This window comes from Heterobasidion irregulare, assembly GCF_000320585.1.
Source record: "Heterobasidion irregulare TC 32-1 unplaced genomic scaffold scaffold_01, whole genome shotgun sequence".
Taxonomy (NCBI): Eukaryota; Fungi; Basidiomycota; class Agaricomycetes; order Russulales; family Bondarzewiaceae; genus Heterobasidion; species Heterobasidion irregulare.
In genome coordinates, this window is record NW_009258197.1 from 685,006 (window position 1) to 703,916 (window position 18,911).

Here is an 18,911-nt window from a genome sequence, read left to right on the forward strand (position 1 = left end):
ATCGACTAGTTGTCGTTTGTCGGGCGTGTTCAAGTCGTCTTGTGTCAAATGTTCAGGCTGAAACTGCGCTGTGACCGAAAGGTGCGCACGAATGATCATGTCCTAGCCTCATAACTTCATGCTGAGGATCTGTGGAGGTTCCTTGCGAAACATGCACCAAACGCGGTTGTGCTGCTATATGCCCGAACGGTAAGTGACACCTGCTCAACATTGCCCGACAATCTCGCCGACCCTCTCGTTAGGTGCCCTTGCCACCGGCAAAGCAAACAATAAGTAGATCATGTGTATCATCGATCCCCTTTTCCACGACTGACATCTTCACGACATACATCGCAGATATGTGTTGGCCAATACCGAGGAGTTGCATGCAAAGATTCACGTTATGACAGTTCGCATTCGCGAGCTCGAAGTCGGTCTTGCTGCCCTCCAAGCCACAATATCGGAGGAACCACATCCCTTACTAAAAAAAGAGCGAATGTTGAATCAAGAGAGCTCACCAGCGCAATCAAGTGGATCCAGTCCACAGAACCCAACAGATACAGCGGGTGATGCGGACGATGAAGGCATTATAGAGGCGTTCGGTGCGTCTTTTTATTTGCTGGCAAGGCCACAGAGTTCATAGTTCGTGATAGGTACGTTGAGTATCGGCGTAAAGGGTGATACGAAGTTTTACGGCGCGTCAGCCCGTTCCGAAGTAATTCCAGCCCCTTTCTTATATCTAGTTTGTCATTGACGGTTCCCTCCTAATTGCAGTATATCCTCCAGGTGAGATGCGTGACATTTCCTAATTACCATATTGTTGCCAAATGCTACTTTACGGTAGTCATCCAAGTTGATGCCCAAACTTGCCTATACTTCTTCCACTCGCCTGCACCCACGTATTGTCGAACTCATGTGCCCAGAACTTGAAGGCGACAAAATTGACCCGGAGATCAAACGTCTGGTCTATGCCCACCTACCGCCGTTGTCGGAGGCATGTCAAATGTGCGAAACCTTCATGAACCTCTCACAGTACATGTATGTTATTTGACTGCGTCGCTCCATCTAAGACGAGCTCGTTGACATCTGCACGTGAATAGCCCCTCTTCACTGAATCGCAAACAGCTGTTTGATGAAGTATTGTCGCTCGCGTATCAAGCCAAGTGAGCCGTCATCCGTCTCAATCCTTCAAAGCTGTTGACATCTTCTTAGACCTTCAGAAGGGATGCAGTCCCTGCATGCTCTCAGCTTGCTGTTCATTGTCTTCGCGCTCGCCAAACAGTATGACACGACGACTGCGGACTATCATATTGAGGCATATGATTATTTTGTACTTTCTCGGGTCGTGCTTTTATTTGACTCGCCGATCACCTCGACAACAGTTCTCGCCGTTCAAGTAATGGTGCGTCTCATGGTCATGCAGCCCATGCGTTTCCGACTGAGATTTCATCTGTAGTGCTATATGGCACAATATCTTGAGATCACAGACTCCAGCTTTCTGCCCACGGGTTCGTCTAGAGCATGGATGTACTTGGGATATGCTGTTAAATTAGCCCACGGTGTGAGTTTGGACATTATTAACATATATATTCCCTCATGTTAGAAGCAATATGACGTAGGTCGGCTTGCGTGAGTCATTTTTGCCTTATTTCGAATAAATCGTCTAATGGTATGCAACAGATTTGAAAAGCACGAGGTGGAATCTGGACGAAGAGGAGAGCCAGAAACGGAGCCGTGTGTTTTGGCACCTGTTCACCGTCGATGCTTGGAATGTGGGTTTTCCAATTCGTAGTTTGCCACCTTTTTCAATTAGATGTCTTCCAGAGTTTCAGCTTTGGTCGACCGCCAACTACCATGCCGTCATTCATCGACTGTGAACTACCAGTAGATGACGAAGATCGGCTCAAGGAGGATGGGACCAAGGACCTTGGATGTACGACAATATAAATCATTCTTCGTTTTAATGAATCTAATAACGCACACCAGTCCAGCGATGGAGTTTTCTTTATTGTCAATTACTGCATACAGTCATGTGCACTGCCTTTGGGGCAAAGTCGCCGCCGTACATCACTATCCTTGAACTTGACCGCAGGATTCGCGACTTCATCATCCCAGAATTCTTGAGGCCTCCATGCGATGGCACGCCCGACGACCCTCCTGCAGATATACTAGTGAAACGCTGGATGGTTCATTCGAGTAAAGAGTGGAGTAAGTCGTGTCTACCGTCGCATCTGTTCTTGTAATTAACATCACTCGACCCCTCGAAGCCCTGTTGAACCTCCATAGAGTATATTTTGCTCAAGCGCTTCGCGAAAAACCCGAAGACCCACTGAAACATAAATACGGGCCATCAGTCATGGCGATATATCGATCGGGGTATCGAGTCATCGAGTTTGGCCAGCGGGCGATGAGTGCGTTGCCGCAATCTTTTTTCAGGAGCACCTTGGCATGGTCTAAAGTCCTCTCCGCTGCGGTACGTATGTTAAATAACCCCGGTCGTCAGGAAACTTGAATATTCCTTGCTGTTTGGTCTGTAGATTGTAATGTGTTTACTCGTCTGCAACGCTCCTACCTCAAGCCTGGCTCCCTCCGCGCTGGAAGAGTTGGACATCACTTGCAGTTTCTTCGAAAATGCGGTGCGCGCTGGCAGTCGTCCGGCGGCTGAGCATCTTGTAAGCATGTGTCGCTGCTGCCATATGGAGCTATTGTTCATTCATCCTTTTAGGATGCTATTAGAAGCTTGTACCGACAAGCGCACGAGGCCATGGACAAGACCCAACCGCACGGTAATCAGTCCATGAGTGCAGAACTTCAACGAATGGGTCGTGGGACACAAGTCATCTCACAAAGCTCTAGTCCAAGTGCTGGGCTATCATCGCCATCTTTAGACCAGAGGGCCATGCCGAATCATATTCCTCTCTACCATCCGCTGGTTTCAGATGAGCAAATGCACCCTACAATTCTCAACGACTTCCAGGCGTTCGAAACCTTCCCCCCTACGCCACAGCCGAGCACCTCATCATCCCTCCCCGCATCTTCAACCTCCATGTTCAATCTTTTCGACTTCCCGTCAACTGGTTATTCTCAGCCGGGCGATGCACAGTCGTTGCAGATGTCGTTTACTGACATGAGTCCTTTTGTGACGGGTGCTTCGGCCCAATCAGGGATGTATCAGAGCCCCACTCAGCAAGAAAGTTTGGGTGCTACGAGTGGGCAGCCGTATATTCTGGATGCGACGTGGCAGGATTTCGTTGAGCAGCTGGGCTTCTGAATGAGTCTTTTCAGCCGTCGATACTTCGGGTTTCGCTTTACGAATAATTGTCCGGATGTCTAATATCTTCTATTTCATCTACATACTCAAGTGTAGCTCCATGGAACAGCTGTTACTATAACCTCATGTATGTTTTCTCGTGTAAAGCAATATCCGTCGCTGGGGGGAATGGCTTCGGAGCCTCGGAAGAGGACGGGAATTAGGGGCTCGAAGAGGAGCAGCCGACGCATATGCGCCACGTGAAATTTTGTATGTCATGGCTTGTTCGGGAGACTTATATGCTGGGGAACGTCCGTGCTCAATTTTATGCGTTGACCTTCTTTACGACCATCCCAGTTCTCTTTCGTTTATCTCTCTCCTCTTGTCGTCGGGATGAGCTATATTCCTCAGCATGCGCTCGCCAACTTGAGGAATTACTCCTATAAAGGCGTGGACAAGTGCGTGTATCGACCTCATTACCTCCTCTTTCTTTGCTGAGCAAGTGCGCAGGTCATTGCTGTCGAACTATGTCCTGAACCCATATTGGACGTGGCTGGTGACCCTGTGGCCAACGTGGGTCGCGCCAAATATGGTGCGCCGTCTGTCATGTATATGCAATGTCTCTCTTTTGACACTCGATACACACGTGGATCAGATTACACTGTCTGGGCTGTCGATCGTAATAATCAATTTCCTGACGTTGCTTTACTACGATCCTACGTATCTGGCTCAGAAGGGTGGTGCGTCTGTTCCGCAATGGGTTTATTACACGCAAGTAGATTGTCACGTTGTTCGTCGGTGTCTACTGCATTCTGAACGTCATTGAAGTTGGGGCGCAGGGCTCTTCTTGTATCAAAGTTTTGATGCAATTGACGGGTAAGTTACGAGCTCTTTGCGAGATGAGGGTCTACTTACAACGCGTCTGGCGTATCAGCAAGCAGGCTCGTCGCACTGGGATGGCGGGGCCCTTAGGAGAGATGTTTGACCATGGTATGTCGTGACAATATTTTTTTTGATAAGCTTTATGTATGCTGAAGGTTTCATAGGATGCGATGCTCTCAATACCACGGTATGTCACGATGAGGCCCATACATAGCCTCTCTGTTGACCTGGAGTAGCTTGAGGTCATCCTCGCGTCGCATGCATTGAACTTGGGCCGTTCTTGGTGGACGGTTGCGGCTCAGGTCGCAACGCTAGCCAACTTCTACCTCACGACGTGGGAGGAGTATTATACCGGTACGCTCCTCAATCTGAACTCGTCCGTCAAAATACTCAACAATGATTACAGGCCAGTTGTATTTGGGGGTCTTCTCGGGACCCGTGGAAGGTATCATAATGATTGTTGCTATCTATATTCTCACTGGTATATATGGTATGCATTGCATGTATCGGTCGCTGGTTCACCCGCTGACTCTGTTCGCATAGGACCTACTTTCTGGGATAATAAAATCCTTACTTTCACCGGTCTGGACCAGGTGGATGCTATCGCTAGCCGTGTGCCCAATATTGCCTTGAACGAGCTATTCATGGTATTTGGCACCTTGGGTATGGCATTCAACATCGCAACGAGGTATTTTCCTTCTGCATGCTCATATGCGTTAATATTGATATACAGTGTCTAGCTATGTAAACGTCTTTCGGTCTCGTCGCGCATCCCACGGGTCCGTTTTCAAACCCCTGTGGTACCTCTTGCCCTTCCCCCTCTCTGTTGCTGCGCAGGTCCTCTGGATGAACCACCCTAAATTCACGAACTCGGACATCCTCCGCTCCCCTGCTTTTGTTCCATTCTTATGTGCATGGGGCCTCCAGTTCGCTCATCAAGTAGGTAGGATGATCCTAGCGCACGTTACCGGTCAGCCCTTCCCTTGGTGGGATTCGATGTGGGTATGGAGCGTCATCGGTGCAGTCGATGCTAATCTCCCATGGCTTATAGGCCGGTGAGTCGTTTTATCAAATTGACTGACTGGACCGGTTCATCTAACATCATCTTGGCAGCCCCCCGATCATCCAATCTTCACCAGAAAACACCGAAAAATTCGTCTATGTTACGCTGGCCATCGCGTTCTTGTCATACAGCCGCTTCGTCGTGCTGGTCATTAACGACATTACGAACTACCTGGGTATTGCCTGCTTGACGGTGCGCAAAAAGGACGCGAGGGGCGTATGGCGTCAGGCCGGCCCGCAGGCTTCCAGCGAGAAGAAGGTATGATTGGACCGACTCCGACCATCGGGAAGGGCATATCTTATCGCAGCCAAGATATACTTGAGGTTATATACGACATAGAGTGATTTCATGACATAGTCTATATACACCATACAATAATCAGTACTAGATGCGTTGACGATTGAGCGCTTGAGCGCTGAGCTTGTTCACCGTGCGAAACTTGGCCTTTCATATACAGACAGAGCAACGCCTTCTGTCTTCATCGTCGCATTCGAATTGAGTTGACGCCAAACTATTCTTCTATTTCTCATCTTCTTGGAAAATTTGATCACACTGCCTTATGTCTCCAAACTCGCCTAGCTTGCCCTCTCATTACAGTACTTGGTCAATCTTACGGTCTCTCGACCATCTCTCGCCCCCTTCTCCGGATATCAGTCTTGGGCACATATCCACTCTCTGTAGCTCAGGAGAGATTCCTATAATCCTTCATTCCGGTATTCCGACCTTTCTTCGCACCATTTCCTCTAGCTCTTCGACCTCGCTGAACCTCAGTCCAAGCCTGGTCCGCAGAGAGCCCAAGGAGTTGGAAGGTCCTACCACTGATGAAGGCAATGCTACAACATCTCCAGCTCGCAGTGTCAGAACTATTGACACTTGTGGCACCTTTGGACCTATCAGACGTGATAACAAACCTAACCATAGTGCAATTATTGCCAGTCATGATGTACCTCTCCTAGTATCTCCAGAGTCTGAAGCTATAAACTACGAGTCTAGTCGGCCATATGAAAGCAGTGAACAGGCTGACTTCTCACAGCCGGACGAGCCAAGCTTGAAGATTGACTCTCCTGCTGCTGAACATGACGACGCCCATGCATCGAGCGTTCTGTTTCTTGACCCATTCTTGGCAGAGCGAGAGGCTATATGCACGACCCATCGAAGTGTGGACTCGATTCATCTACGATCACCCATGGACGACGGTGGGCAAGTGCTGCTCATGACGCCTTCACAATCATTCTCAGCTCTTCCCACTCCGATTTTCGCTCCCCCCTCTCCATCCTATTCGCTAGACACACCTGAATCGAGCCCCAGTCGTGCATTGAAGACAAAACTGCGTCATGCGGTCAACAGAGGCATGAACTTTATGGCTTCCATGCATCCTCATTCATTGTCGCCGTCGTCTTGCCCTACTTCTCCGACCTCCGCTCGGGACCGATCTGAATCTGCGCCCTCTTCTCCGGTCTCTTCGAAGTCTAGATCACATCATCGTTCTCGGGGCTCAACGTCCACAATACTCTCGACACGGTCTTCTCGGTCTGCGCACTCGATTTCTGGTCCAACTCCGGTTGTTCCATCCTCTGAGGACTTGATGAAATTTCTGGACCTTCCGCTGGCTCTATGCTGGCTCAAAGATACAATGGTTCATCTTTCCATCGACCAGGAGGGATTCCGTGACATACGTCCTGTCTTCAAGCTTGTTGGCTATTCTCGTCCTCCAGAATGCGAAACTGCTCCTATTTCACTCAATGTGCACTTGAACTCTGCACAAGCGGATTTCATGCCTCTCAAGCGACAGTCCTTCATCTTCCATCATGCCACGCTGGATACTCCTCCAATTCTACGCAGGCTCACCATCAACGGTGACGAATCGCACGACTACATCTCTAGGCAAGCGTATCTCAGTCTTAGGGCGAACGGTGCCTACTCTGTCCATGGCGCCGAATCCTCGCATGTTGATCGACACCATGCGGAATGCACGAATCTGGCGTGGAAGTTCGATTATCTGGTTGGTGACAGGCGTGCAGACAACGGTAAGCTCGTACCTGGAGAGAAGACCTTCACCCCTCTTGGGTTCTCTTGCTCCCCTGGCCTCTTGCACCCCGCGCATAGAAAGAAAATTCGTCTGATGCACATCGTCAAGAAGAGCGTCGTCCCCAAGCTCACTGCAGAGAAACTCGAGCCTCCTGCGCCTCCCTGCTCGCTCAGACCCAGCGTACGACCAGGCGACACACATTCTATCAGCTTTGGCCCAAGTAGTCCGCCGCACCCATCTACGAGGATGGGCTTTCTGTCCCACCGAAGGGCTCGATCTCAGGTCTCGAAACAGCCGGACGCCGCTGCCCACGATTTATCGAAGAACTGGGAGCACATCTCTAGCATATCTAATACCTTGCATGCAACTTTCCGTCGGACCTCAACTCGGTCAAGATCAGCAGATTACAGTTCCTACCCCGCCTCCCGTGAACCTTCTGACATCCCTACTTCTGGGCTCGGCCACGCGGCTCCCCGCTCGGGCGGTTCATCATTGCCTACTCGGTTTTCCGGGGACATTGCGCTCGATAGAAAGATCTTACCTGCCACCATGCTCGCGACATTGCTGTCGGATCCCTCGGAGACTGGTCTAGCGGGTCCAACAGCAACTCATGCAAGCAACCTGGCGGGCAATATTCAACCCCTTCGTCCGCCAAACCACCATACTCGGACGAGCACGAGCCATAGGGGTTCATAACGGCAAGCCTACGACATTTCTACTATGCGGTTATGATAACGATACACATATATACATAAGATAATTCCAACAATAGAAATTGTGGTAATGATTTGAGCGACGCGAAAAGAGAATAGGCAGACGGGTGCACAAGAGTTGAGAAAGGCGACAAAGAACCAGCCTAGAGCTTCGCGAGGTCTAAGAAAGGTCAGACGATCGATGAGCGTGGCCGAACACGCCGCCGCCTAGGATACGCAACGGCACTTGGATTATCGTTGTCAAAGCTCAAGAAAGATGTCGGTGGAGCCTGAGTATGCGCGTTTGCTTTGCCCTCATAGTCTGGTGTCGTCGGTGGAAGAGACCTTCTGCGTAAAGAAGCTAGATTCTGCAAAAATTCCTTGCCACGAGTCACGAGCCTGCGGGATTGCCGTGGGCGTTCGGTGTCGATAGGACCATCCGATAATAATGTTGCCAGTTGTTCTTTGAGTACGCTAAGTTCATCAGGTTGTCGCTGGCCAGTTTGTCGCTGGTCAGGTTGTTGCTGACTATGGTTGGCAGGTACCTCTTCGATTGTAAAAAGTGCTCTCGAAGCTTGAGCGCCTGGCGCGTTGGTAGGTTCGCCCGAAGGTGCGTCCTTGGTCGGTGACGCAGAAGAGATGCCCAGAGCTTCCATCACCGCTCTGTTGACCGCATTGCTCTCCGCAGGCTTTATAAATGGTTCGCGGAGCGACTGCCGCCTTCCAGCATCGCTGTCTTGGAACCACACCTTGCATGCGAGCATCTGTGTATCGCAGTCGTCGCAAAGACCGCCTTCATCCTGGTGGTTGCACCGCGGGAGCATCGGGACCAACGACTGGCGTCTGGGCGGAGGACTGTGTTGTGAACGCGTAGAATCTAGAGAGACTTCAGATGCTTCGACAAATCTTTCGACGGTGAACGGAGACTGGGGCTCAAAGACGGGAAGATGACTCGATTCTGGAGTCGGGATGGTAAGCGCGAAGGAAGGAAGAGTGGTCATATGGTTGTCCATGTCCTCCACGCCCACTGGAGGTGGACTATCGATGTTGAGGGATAAGGGGGTCTTCGAGTTGATTGATAAGTCAAACGGATTTTCTTCTGCGATTTGGCCTGGGGATCTCTGCGAGATATTATGTAGAAGGTATATGTTATGGAATCGAGATGACCTGCCTTATTTTGTCTATGAATGTCTGAGCTTTGATTGAGGAAGATGGCAGCATCGGTTGGGGGATCGCCGTCGCGAAGGGCTGCAGGCGGCGGGCTCGAGATTGAAGCGAACGTCGTATGGGAAATACTTGCGAATGACGAGTCCAGTGTATGCACACTGTATGAGTCTTGTTCTATGATTGGGCTCAGTGACTTGAGGATCTGCTGATGTACATCGTCCGGAGCAGTCTCAAAGTCAAAAGCCAACAGTCAGGGGAACCTACGAGCACAGATAGATGTGACTTACCATCGCCTGTGGATTGATTTCAATGGGTGAGCCCTCATCTTGAGAACTAGGCTGATGCTGAAGACTTGGGACCATAATGCTCCAGCGACCGGTGGTTGAATTATCGCTGCAAAGCAGCGACTCGGATTTGGGCTATTCAGAATAGGGTAAGCAGCGTCCTAGGTATGAAGATTTCATCCCAACGTACCCTCAAACGGCGTTGAGACGTGATAGCGCCTTTAATCCTCCGCAATCGAGAGGCGTTGTCTTCGTTGCTTTCATTTTCCTTGTCCTCGTTTGGTAGCCCACCCTGCCATGATACTGTCAACACAAAGAGGAGTAATAGAGACGGTGCAACAGAACCTCATAAAATGCGCTACCACTCATCGTTCGGAGTCGCGCGAGTTTGATCTAGGACAAAATATGATCAGTACATTGGCTGCTTTGTGATTCATTTTGCTCACTTGTTCGAGATGGCTTAACGATCTGTGCTGCAATCATTTCACGTACGTCAGTTTTGAATAATCATGAAATCAAGGCAGCGGAACCTTGCGATTGATGACGGCGGGGTGCTATATGAGATATGATCAATGAACGGCATTGCATCGTTACAGTACAGAACGCGAACCCTACCTCACGTGAAGCATACGCCGCTGATGATGTGGTATCCTGAAACAATGCATATACCCAATCACTTGTTATTCAAAAACACTTGTCAACCTGAGACCTACATTCGCCATAAGGTATGGGCTTGGATAATTGCCTGGGTGAGGGGAGGATGTGCTCCTGCATGAAAGGAACGAGCCATTGCTTCGGCCGCTACTAGGCGACGGTGCTTGCGAACGGTTACCACATGCACTCAACTTGCTTGTAGGGGTTGGAGCGAAAGCACTAGAAGCTAGCATATATGCGCCATAAAGCTTTATATTATGATTATCGCTCAGCATCGCACATACCTGAGTCATTCCAAATACGTTGAAGCGGCGTGACGTGCGAAGGAGGAACATCAAAGGTCTGGAGGGAGTCAGCAAGCGTTGGAGACTGAACAGATCTGTACGCACAGGATGGAGCTTGACGATGTTGTTGTATATGCGGCGCGACTTTGTCAAGACCTTCGAGATAGCGCTGCGACGCTTCGAGACTGGAAAGAGATCGGGCATGTTGGCTATGTCATACACTTAGCGGTCCTGGAAGAGTCTCATCGACACCAGAGGCAGTAAGGAGCGGTATGCAGTCTAGCGGGACGCGGGGATGCTTGAGCGACGAGAAGTAGTCCGCCACCGTGTTCAGTGCCAAACAATGCGAATGGTCCAGAACCACGTGATGTAACGTCATCCTCAGCTATGACCCTGCTGTCAGTGTTTTGAGCTTCGTCTGCTCGTATAAGACCAATGAGAAACAGCGTGTTGCATGAGCACAGATCGCAGTCTGCAAGCGCTTGAATCATAAACAATTGATTGAGCAAAGTATCGAGAGCATGAATTAGTCGACCGAACCAAATAGGGGCACGGTGATTCGTCCGTGCGCCTACGCAACGTGTTGACCCCGATGCATATTATGCTAGGGCGTCTAAAGACCCGCATTCAGATGCCTCGTCAACTGACACACACGAGCACGCGACGAGCAGCAAGGCTACAGTACGCTCCGATCAAAATTTGGAAGTCCAATATGGTTTCCGCTTTGAAGTCCCGGAATCAGTTGAAGATGCGTTGAAGAGAAAACATTCAGACAACTTCAATGTCAGGTGGATTCGCTGCGTATTACGTCCAAACGGCAACAAAGGCACCAAATAATGTAGTCTTATTTGCCTGGCAGATAAAACAGCAATGCCTGATGGGACAGGGGATGAGCTGGCGAACACAGCAGTCGACCGAGAAAACATACTAGAACGATTAGAAGGATAGCATTCTATGATGTGAACAGCTCTTCTTTTGTGTTTATGCCTACCATCGAGAATATAAGGCCGTTGAACATTCAATGAACCCCAAATACCAAGAGGCAAATTTGACTCACCCAGCTCTTCCCGCACGGGCTTGAGCTCTTCCAAGTACGACTCATACTGCTGCTTGTTCTCCACCTTCTCTTTGACGCCCTCGAGGATTCGGACGGCGGTCGAGTAGTCGTTGACGCGTCTCGCGGCGCGGAGGGCAGACTCGACGACGGCGGGGGAGGGCACGAGATCGTGCGCGAAGCAGTTGTTGAGGCCGCGCTGGACCTCGAACAGATCCTGGGCAGACTGGAAGAAGCTGACGTAGCGCTCGCTGAAGGACTCGAATGTCTCCTGGCCGTGTGCGCTCGAAGAGGGGCGAGCGAAAGCGGGTGCGACGGATGCGCGGAGGGCGAGGGTGGCCGGACGGGCGCGGAGAAGGGAAGAGATCATTTGCGTACGCATTGTAAGGAGGCTGCGACGGCAAGACAAAAAGTGTGTCTGCGGGGAGGGAGGAGGTTTACAGGAGCGGTATCGCCGACAGCACGCCCGGTTTTTTCTAACCGGGATACTCCGATGACGCTGGCTAGACGACACCTCGATGAATCCAGACGTGACAACCGCCTCTATCAAAATACCACTTTTTGTCTAGACTTTTACAGGGAAGTATCGTTAGACCAAAGATTAGCGCGCTGAATATTACATCCGATACATTCTACCATACACCCAGCTCTCGATAGATATGGCCAAAGGACCAGGAACTCGAATAAGCAAACAAACCTAGAGTCTCTCCCATCCGTTATCAAAGCCCTCCGTAATCCGCCAAGCTTCACCGTTCAACCACCTGTCAATTCTCGTCTGATCAAGTTGCTGTGCGCCCTCGTCCAGAATCTGAACATCCCCGCTCCCCCAAAGCGACAACACTGACCATCCAACCACGATCATCCCTGGAGGTCGCTGTTCCCCGCTTCTTTCCAGCGCAACGGCTACGTTTGCCAACGTCGACGTGATGACTCTCTGATCCGGCATGGACGCGCGCTCGATGATTGCAATAGGGGTATGAGAAGGGTACGCCACGCCGTCGCGGCGCGAGCAAGACTCGGCCTGCAGCGTGTCGAGAACCTGTCGTAAACGTGCGACGCCCATGAGGATCACGAGCGTGCGCGCGCGGTCATAGCCTGGCAGCTTGACCTCTTTGCCCTGTCGGCCGACACCAGTGCAGACAATGAAAGACTCGGCAGCACCACGTTGTGTGACGGGGATGCCAGCAAAGACGGGGCCTGCAAGCGCAGAACTCACGCCGGGGATAAGAACTGACTCGTAGCCATGCGAGCGGAAATAGAGCACTTCCTCGCCTGCACGTCCGTAAACCGTCGGATCGCCTTGCTTAAGCTGAGACCACGAAGAACAAACAAGTCACTAAACCAGCAGAGTAGATGCAAGAGACAACACGCACGCGAACGACGGTCAAGCCGCGCTTTGCTGCTTCGACCGCGGCCTCCATCATTTCATTCTGCGCGCCATCCGCATTCCCGGGGAATTTACGCGCCACACGCACTTCGACATGAGATGGGATGAGAGCGAGAACGGCCTCTGGCACGAGTTTGTCGGATAGCACCAAATCGGCGTGTCTCGTGAGTGCATCGTGCGTCGCTACCGTGAGCAGACCGGGGTGTCCTGGACCAGATCCAACCAGTAGAATGCGGCCCTGCTTTGGCGGAGCGGGCCCTACGGATAGCGCATGCAGCGACCTGACTTCGTTGTCTTCCGCATGCTGTACTGTCTCGTTCCCTGGTTGCGAAGATCCAAGAGTAACACTCGATTCTTCGTCATTCAACACGTCTAACATGTCCTGCTCGGACATCTTCGCCAGCCGCGAATATGACCAGTACTCGCTGATCTGAGCGACCCACTTCATCCTGCGCCGCGTGCTCTCCAGCTCGCTCTCGGTTGCGGATCTGTTCCTCTGTGGTACGGGCCGATTCGGCGTCAACGCCCGGTTTTCTTCGGTCCACACTTCGTCAGCGGCGGAGGAGGCCGAGCTTTGAGCAGCGACGTCTTTCGCCAGCCTCCGGAGCTTTCCAACTTTTGCGACAGCCACGCCAGCATCTTTGGGCAGTTTTGTGAGCACCTCTCGGCGTATGCGCCCAGAGAGGCGGCAGCCCTGGCCGTTGGTGACCACGGCGAGCTGGAGGGGTGTTTTCTGCTCCGTCTCGGGATCAACGAAGCGGTGGGTGGATGCGAACGTGAAGTCACAGAGTTCGGGGATGTCGGTGATGTTAATGGGAATGTTGCGCGCGCGGCAGATGTCGAAGAGTTCTTGTGCGGAGGTACGCGAGCGACGGTACCTCGCGTGGTCTTCGAAAACTGTGTCAGTCACGCAGACGAGGCTGACATCTCGAGTCTTGTCCAAATAATCAGCAAGGAAGGCGCCTTCTTTGGCGAACGAATTTGAGGGTTGGATATCCACGTTTACGAAGATGAGCTGTGCCTGGCTGGCCCTGTACTGGATTTCTTCGCATGCAGATGCAAGTCCCTCTTGACCCATGACTACGACCTTTGCGTCCGCCTCAAGGGCTGCAAAGGCACGGGTGGCCGCCAGGGCATTTGAGCCTACGATGAGGACACTACGAGGCTGACGGAACGCAAGCAGAAGAGAAGCGCCGCCGCTGGGGGCCGAGAAGGATTTGTCTATCGAGGACATGAAGTACGAGCCGTGATGAATTGACCATTTGAAGGCTTGCTCACCCTTTTGAGCGTCGACTGAACGAAAAATCGCGATCGTGAGCACCGAATGAGCAGAAACGCCTTAGGTAATCGAAATTAGACTGATTGGCTCCTTTGCCGGTGGCTGGCTCGAGCCGATTCCATTCTGTTTTCATGCAGCTGGTCGACAACGACATTGTGCGTTTCTGCCCACTTCATATTCACCCGCTCGTCCGCGGATCGTGCTGAATAGCGCATTTGCTCGCCAGTTCTTGACACAGTTGGCTGCGCTGTTTGAATCGTCGAAGGAACGCGGGTCGATATGGCTCACACATAAGCGACGTACGCCCTCTCCGAACGCGTCATTTTTGCGCCACTGTTGGTTGATGATTCACTCGTCTGGACAGTGACTCACGATGGCGAGGATGTATCTATGGAGCATATAGATGGGGATAAGGAGTTGCCCACTCTGATCAGGGTAACGGATGGGAAGAAGACAAAGTTCTCCACACGAGTGAGTGCAGCACGCAAGCCTCGATATAAAACCATGACATGTTTCCCAACGAGCGCAGTGGGATGCACTATGCTTCTAACTGTCCGAGTCATGATCGGACCACTGATCACCTTCCTTGCGATGTTAGGTCGAACCGGGTCATCTGGACCGATTTCACAGCGCATACGGCGCTCTCCTGAAAGCATCCATGACAACTCTCAGAAAGCGCGACAAGAAGCGAGAAAAGCAGCGCGCCGAGCAGCACGCCATCCGCAAGAAGCGTCTCGCTGAGCCGATCGACGCCGAGGGGCCGAAGAGAGGATCTGGGAGAAAGAAAAGGCAGCGGCGGGTCAAGGCAGCGATCAAGCAGCAGGAAGCTAAGCAGAAGATGGCGGAGAGGGAGGAAGCTCACGCCAAGGGGAAAGAAACATAGTCGAACCCATTGTACCTGCATTGTCAAATGAGACATTTTGTGCCCTTGCAATGGGAGCACAGGATGTTATTCCAAGTAATTTTGTCAGAGCAGAAGCGTGCGAAAAACATATGTGCAGAAGCTGATCGAATCGTGCGCTCGGAGACGTGCCGAGCAATCGTTCCTTGCCGCCACCCTCACCCTTGCCCTGGCTCAGTCACTTCCAGCGTCAGTCTTGGAGTCGCACTCTTCCCCTCTCCTTGCTCACCGCCGTTGGTCGTGTGCACGTCATTGCTCATGGCTTCTACCAAGCCAATCGGTTCAGAACTCACCCTCTTCGACGCAGATGACGATGAAGGCTGGGAGGACATGCCCATAGTCCGGGAAAGTGACGAGTTCGCCGATGGTCTTGACGAGGAGGATCAGAAGAAGTACCACTACGTGCCACAGGCTAAGAAGGACGGCACAGCTAGCAGTGCAGGGAACGCGACCGGCGGGCTCTTGGATGTCGACTTTAAAGGTAACGAATGGCGGACGAAGCTCGAGGCTTCGAACGAGAGCGAGTACACTCGGCTGCGCATGATCGAGGAGGACGATGCCGACGAAGTTCATCTGCGAACCAAGTATCTGTTCGACGAGGACAAGGCCATGACTCCGCTCAGCCAGATGCAGCAGACGAAGAACATGCTTACGGAGATGCAGCGGATAGCTTATGTCGGGCTTTGCGCGCTTGTCAGTCAGGAGATGGTGCAGACGCTGAAGAGCGTGAACAGCAAGGAGATGAAGCCCGCGATTCAGAATATGGAGCTGTGGGCGCTCAAGATCCTTGGGCGACTGTATTATCACATGGAGCTTGCAACGCCAGGTAAGTATGCCACCATATGCTCTGCGCTGTAAGTTTGTTGATGGACGCTAAACGAGATCGCTAGAGCAGAAGATGATCGAGAATTTGGCGCTGCACGGGGTGCGTGCAGAGGATCTCGTGCCATCACTTATGACCACTCACACCGTCGCCAACCCCGAGTACGATCCTGCCGAGGCTCGCAAGCAGGCAGACTTACGGCAAGAGAAGCTACAGAAAGATGAAGAAGAGAGGGGAAGACATCTGGAAGACGAATCGGACGACCTGACACAGGTGATCTCAGTCCCTTCGACGCCCTCAATACCGCCCTCCATAAGCAGTCCTATGACCAGCACTAGCCACAGCTTTCAGACGACCGCGCGTATTCTCGAGGATACATCCACCGCCCAAATACCAGGCGTCTCTACATCTCTGTCATCCGCCGATGAAAGGGTCACTCTGGACATCCGGTGGACTGTTCTTTGTGACCTGTTCCTCGTCCTTATCGCCGACAGCGTGTATGATGCGCGCTCTCGTGTGTTGCTCGAACATGTCGCTATTCATATGGGCCTAGGGTGGATAGACATCGTGAAGTTTGAGCAGAGAGTCACGGAAGCACTTGAGATCCAAGAAGGCACGGAAAGTATGGAACATCGCGAGGTTGTCGATAGCCGGCAGAAGTCGTCAAGAAAACGGCGGTACATGATGGTCGGATTAGCCACCCTCGGTAGGTTGCGCATCTCGACATGTTGCATAGTGCTGACGACGGTACAAAAGGCGGAGGTCTAGTCATTGGACTCTCGGCAGGCCTCCTCGCGCCCGTCATCGGTGCGGGGCTGGGTGCTGCATTTACAACAATCGGTATCTCGGGCACGGCTGGATTCCTTGGAGGAACCGCTGGCGCCGCAGTCATCACTACAGGCGGCGTCCTCACAGGTTCCGGGATTGCTGCGCGGGGCATGGCGCGGCGGACACAGCAAGTGCGAACATTCGATCTCCTCCCTTTGCACAACAACAAGCGGGTCAATTGCATCATCACTGTGTCAGGGTATGCTCATCGTGTGTTTCCATTTTGATATTAAACTGATTAATGCTTCCGAGATAGCTTCATGAATGGCCCGAATGATGATGTCCGCTTACCGTTCAGCGTATTGGACCCTGTCGTGGGCGATGTCTTCAGTGTTCTTTGGGAGCCGGAGATGATCATGGAGACTGGTAGCGCGCTGAAGATCCTCACCGGCGAAGTCCTCACACAGATCGGACAGACGGTTTTGCAAGCGACGGTGATGACGGCTCTCATGTCTGCGCTACAATGGCCCATCAGTCAGTGACGCGTTTGGTTCCCGGATGGGCGCTAAAACATTTCTTTTTGTTATAGTTTTGACGAAGCTTGGATACCTGATCGACAATCCTTGGAACAATGCCCTCGATCGAGCAAAGGCAGCGGGTGGCATCCTCGCAGATGTCCTGATTCAACGGCACGTAGGCGTGCGCCCCATCACTCTCATCGGCTTCTCTCTCGGTGCACGAGTCATCTTCTATGCGCTCCTTGAGCTCGCAAGGCAGAAAGCGTTCGGCATCGTTCAGGATGTCTTCCTGCTTGGCACGACGGTCACTGCCTCGCAAAAGACATGGTACCAAGCACGATCAGCCGTATCGGGCCGATTTGTGAACGGCTTTGCTCGGAACGACTGGGTTTTAAATTATTTGTTCAGAGCGACCAGTGGCGGGCTGAACACCGTCGCAGGCCTCCGACCCGTGGAGAACGTGCCTGGTTTGGAGAACGTCGACGTCACAGACAAGATCGCGGGGCATATGAGCTACCGTACATTCATGCCACTGATCTTGGACCAGCTCGGGTTCCCTGTATCAGCCGATCATTTCGACGAGCCGGAGGTATGCATTTTTAGCTCCACAGTGGAGTTGGCTCTTTGTACGCTTGAAAGCTAATTTGGCCTCGTGATATTACAGGAACCCGATTTCGAGGAGGACCGGATCGTCGTCCGGGAGGGCGAGGATGTCTCAAAGAAGAAGGGCTGGTTTGGAAAAAAGCAAACGCCGGCAACAACGGCGCAAACTCCATCTCAACCTCCGCCTTCAGTCCGTACTCACAGACGCACTCCGGCGTCTCCCCAGCCAATCATGGACGACGATCTTCCTCCACGTCAAGAGAAGACCTCGACGGCTCCATCGTCACCTGCTCGCATCGAGACACCTCCACCGCCTTATTCCGCAGGCACCACGAACGTAGCTGGGCAGGCGGCCAGCGAGAGTCCCGCGGAACTGCCCGCAAGAGCTGGCTTTGACTTGGCTGCCATTAAAGCTATCATCGGGGACTCGGAGCATAATCCTTCTGAGCTCGTCATTCCAGGACCGAGCCGTGGTTCTTCTCCACGTCCAAACAACGCACGTTCCCAATCTATCCCTCTTGCTCTCAGGCCCTCTCCAACCACGACGCCCATTGGCTCTCCATCTCGAGGGTCTGAACCACCCATCGCAGGTCCCAGCTCGAGGAGTGACTTGACAAGTACATTTTCCCGGTCAATGTCGCTCAACGAGAATCAGGATGCAGTGACGTCATTCGGTGCCCTCCAGCCCCTGGGAGCGCAACAGCCGACGAGATTTTCGCCTGCGGAAGAATACGGCGGATTTTTCGGTTCTGGTTCGCAGGCTTCGCAAGGCGCCGGCCCCACCCTGTCGTTTGCCGGGTATGGTGGCTCAGCGTGGGCGCCCGAGCCGCCAGAAAAGGACGCGTTCTCTGGTGGGTTTGGGACGGGGCTGGGACGCGGAGGCATGTTTGGGGCCCATACGTCGTCGGCTGCAGTGGTGGGTTCGCCGAGCCCGTCGCTGGCGTTTGGTCGGGGAGACGGGTCGGTGAACGGCCTTGCGTCGGATCCGTGGTCGTCGCGCGTGTATCCTAATGATGGAAAGAAGACGAGCGGGTTTGCGACGAACCCATGGGAGAGCTGAGTTTCTAATTTCTTTCTATCTCTTTTTTTTTCCCCTTTTTTTCGCGTGTATTTGTGCTGCGTCTCTTTCCGACCCCATTCCGTACAACTATCTAGCACACGGCCCCGCATATCTCACGCACGACATTGGATACTTAGACGCACGTTCGCATAATTTAACATGGCAATGAGGCCTTGTGCAGATTTTATCAGGGTTGGAGTATTTTCTCCCTGTGCGATCGATGGCGAGGGTTGG

At 52.3% G+C, this 18,911-nt stretch overlaps 8 protein-coding genes across 8 annotated transcripts; 5 read left to right on the forward strand and 3 right to left on the reverse strand.

Annotated features, from left to right (window-relative positions):
- Positions 1–48: 48 nt before the first annotated feature.
- On the forward strand, positions 49–3,250 carry HETIRDRAFT_308468 (uncharacterized protein; the record flags this gene model as incomplete). Its single annotated transcript, XM_009542366.1, has 16 exons — positions 49–81; positions 138–189; positions 243–273; positions 337–581; positions 633–694; positions 754–765; positions 824–1,017; positions 1,080–1,142; positions 1,192–1,381; positions 1,436–1,544; positions 1,660–1,751; positions 1,804–1,912; positions 1,966–2,187; positions 2,247–2,452; positions 2,517–2,651; positions 2,705–3,250. 16 exons carry the CDS (start codon positions 49–51, stop codon positions 3,248–3,250), a joined length of 2,301 nt encoding a protein of 766 aa, XP_009540661.1.
- A 372-nt stretch (positions 3,251–3,622) lies between these two features.
- pis1 (phosphatidylinositol synthase 1 (CDP-alcohol phosphatidyltransferase1)) lies at positions 3,623–5,438 on the forward strand (the record flags this gene model as incomplete). Its single annotated transcript, XM_009542367.1, has 11 exons — positions 3,623–3,687; positions 3,740–3,821; positions 3,885–4,000; positions 4,058–4,105; positions 4,164–4,219; positions 4,276–4,298; positions 4,348–4,465; positions 4,518–4,601; positions 4,655–4,799; positions 4,852–5,166; positions 5,225–5,438. 11 exons carry the CDS (start codon positions 3,623–3,625, stop codon positions 5,436–5,438), a joined length of 1,266 nt encoding a protein of 421 aa, XP_009540662.1.
- A 1,369-nt stretch (positions 5,439–6,807) lies between these two features.
- On the forward strand, positions 6,808–7,899 carry HETIRDRAFT_447353 (uncharacterized protein; the record flags this gene model as incomplete). The annotated part of the gene is made up of 1 exon (XM_009542368.1): positions 6,808–7,899. The coding sequence occupies one exon, from the start codon at positions 6,808–6,810 to the stop codon at positions 7,897–7,899; it is 1,092 nt and encodes a 363-aa protein (XP_009540663.1).
- Positions 7,900–8,086: 187 nt separating this feature from the next.
- Positions 8,087–10,488, reverse strand: HETIRDRAFT_306035 (uncharacterized protein; the record flags this gene model as incomplete). Its single annotated transcript, XM_009542369.1, has 11 exons — positions 8,087–9,006; positions 9,063–9,291; positions 9,350–9,481; positions 9,537–9,638; positions 9,692–9,739; positions 9,793–9,819; positions 9,877–9,900; positions 9,962–9,997; positions 10,060–10,226; positions 10,285–10,342; positions 10,390–10,488. The coding sequence occupies 11 exons, from the start codon at positions 10,486–10,488 to the stop codon at positions 8,087–8,089; spliced, it is 1,842 nt and encodes a 613-aa protein (XP_009540664.1).
- A 748-nt stretch (positions 10,489–11,236) lies between these two features.
- On the reverse strand, positions 11,237–11,708 carry HETIRDRAFT_121282 (uncharacterized protein; the record flags this gene model as incomplete). The annotated part of the gene is made up of 2 exons (XM_009542370.1): positions 11,237–11,271; positions 11,342–11,708. 2 exons carry the CDS (start codon positions 11,706–11,708, stop codon positions 11,237–11,239), a joined length of 402 nt encoding a protein of 133 aa, XP_009540665.1.
- Positions 11,709–11,930: 222 nt separating this feature from the next.
- Positions 11,931–13,803, reverse strand: HETIRDRAFT_58642 (uncharacterized protein; the record flags this gene model as incomplete). The annotated part of the gene is made up of 3 exons (XM_009542080.1): positions 11,931–12,647; positions 12,712–13,019; positions 13,074–13,803. 3 exons carry the CDS (start codon positions 13,801–13,803, stop codon positions 12,036–12,038), a joined length of 1,650 nt encoding a protein of 549 aa, XP_009540375.1. The 3' UTR covers positions 11,931–12,035.
- Positions 13,804–14,135: 332 nt separating this feature from the next.
- On the forward strand, positions 14,136–14,887 carry HETIRDRAFT_413059 (uncharacterized protein; the record flags this gene model as incomplete). The annotated part of the gene is made up of 4 exons (XM_009542371.1): positions 14,136–14,159; positions 14,231–14,303; positions 14,369–14,475; positions 14,603–14,887. The coding sequence occupies 4 exons, from the start codon at positions 14,136–14,138 to the stop codon at positions 14,885–14,887; spliced, it is 489 nt and encodes a 162-aa protein (XP_009540666.1).
- Positions 14,888–15,163: 276 nt separating this feature from the next.
- Positions 15,164–17,807, forward strand: HETIRDRAFT_306262 (uncharacterized protein; the record flags this gene model as incomplete). The annotated part of the gene is made up of 6 exons (XM_009542372.1): positions 15,164–15,731; positions 15,796–16,434; positions 16,485–16,755; positions 16,813–17,030; positions 17,086–17,603; positions 17,679–17,807. Coding segments are annotated over 6 exons (2,343 nt in total), but the record flags the coding sequence as incomplete, so codon positions are not given.
- Between the last annotated feature and the right edge of the window lie 1,104 nt (positions 17,808–18,911).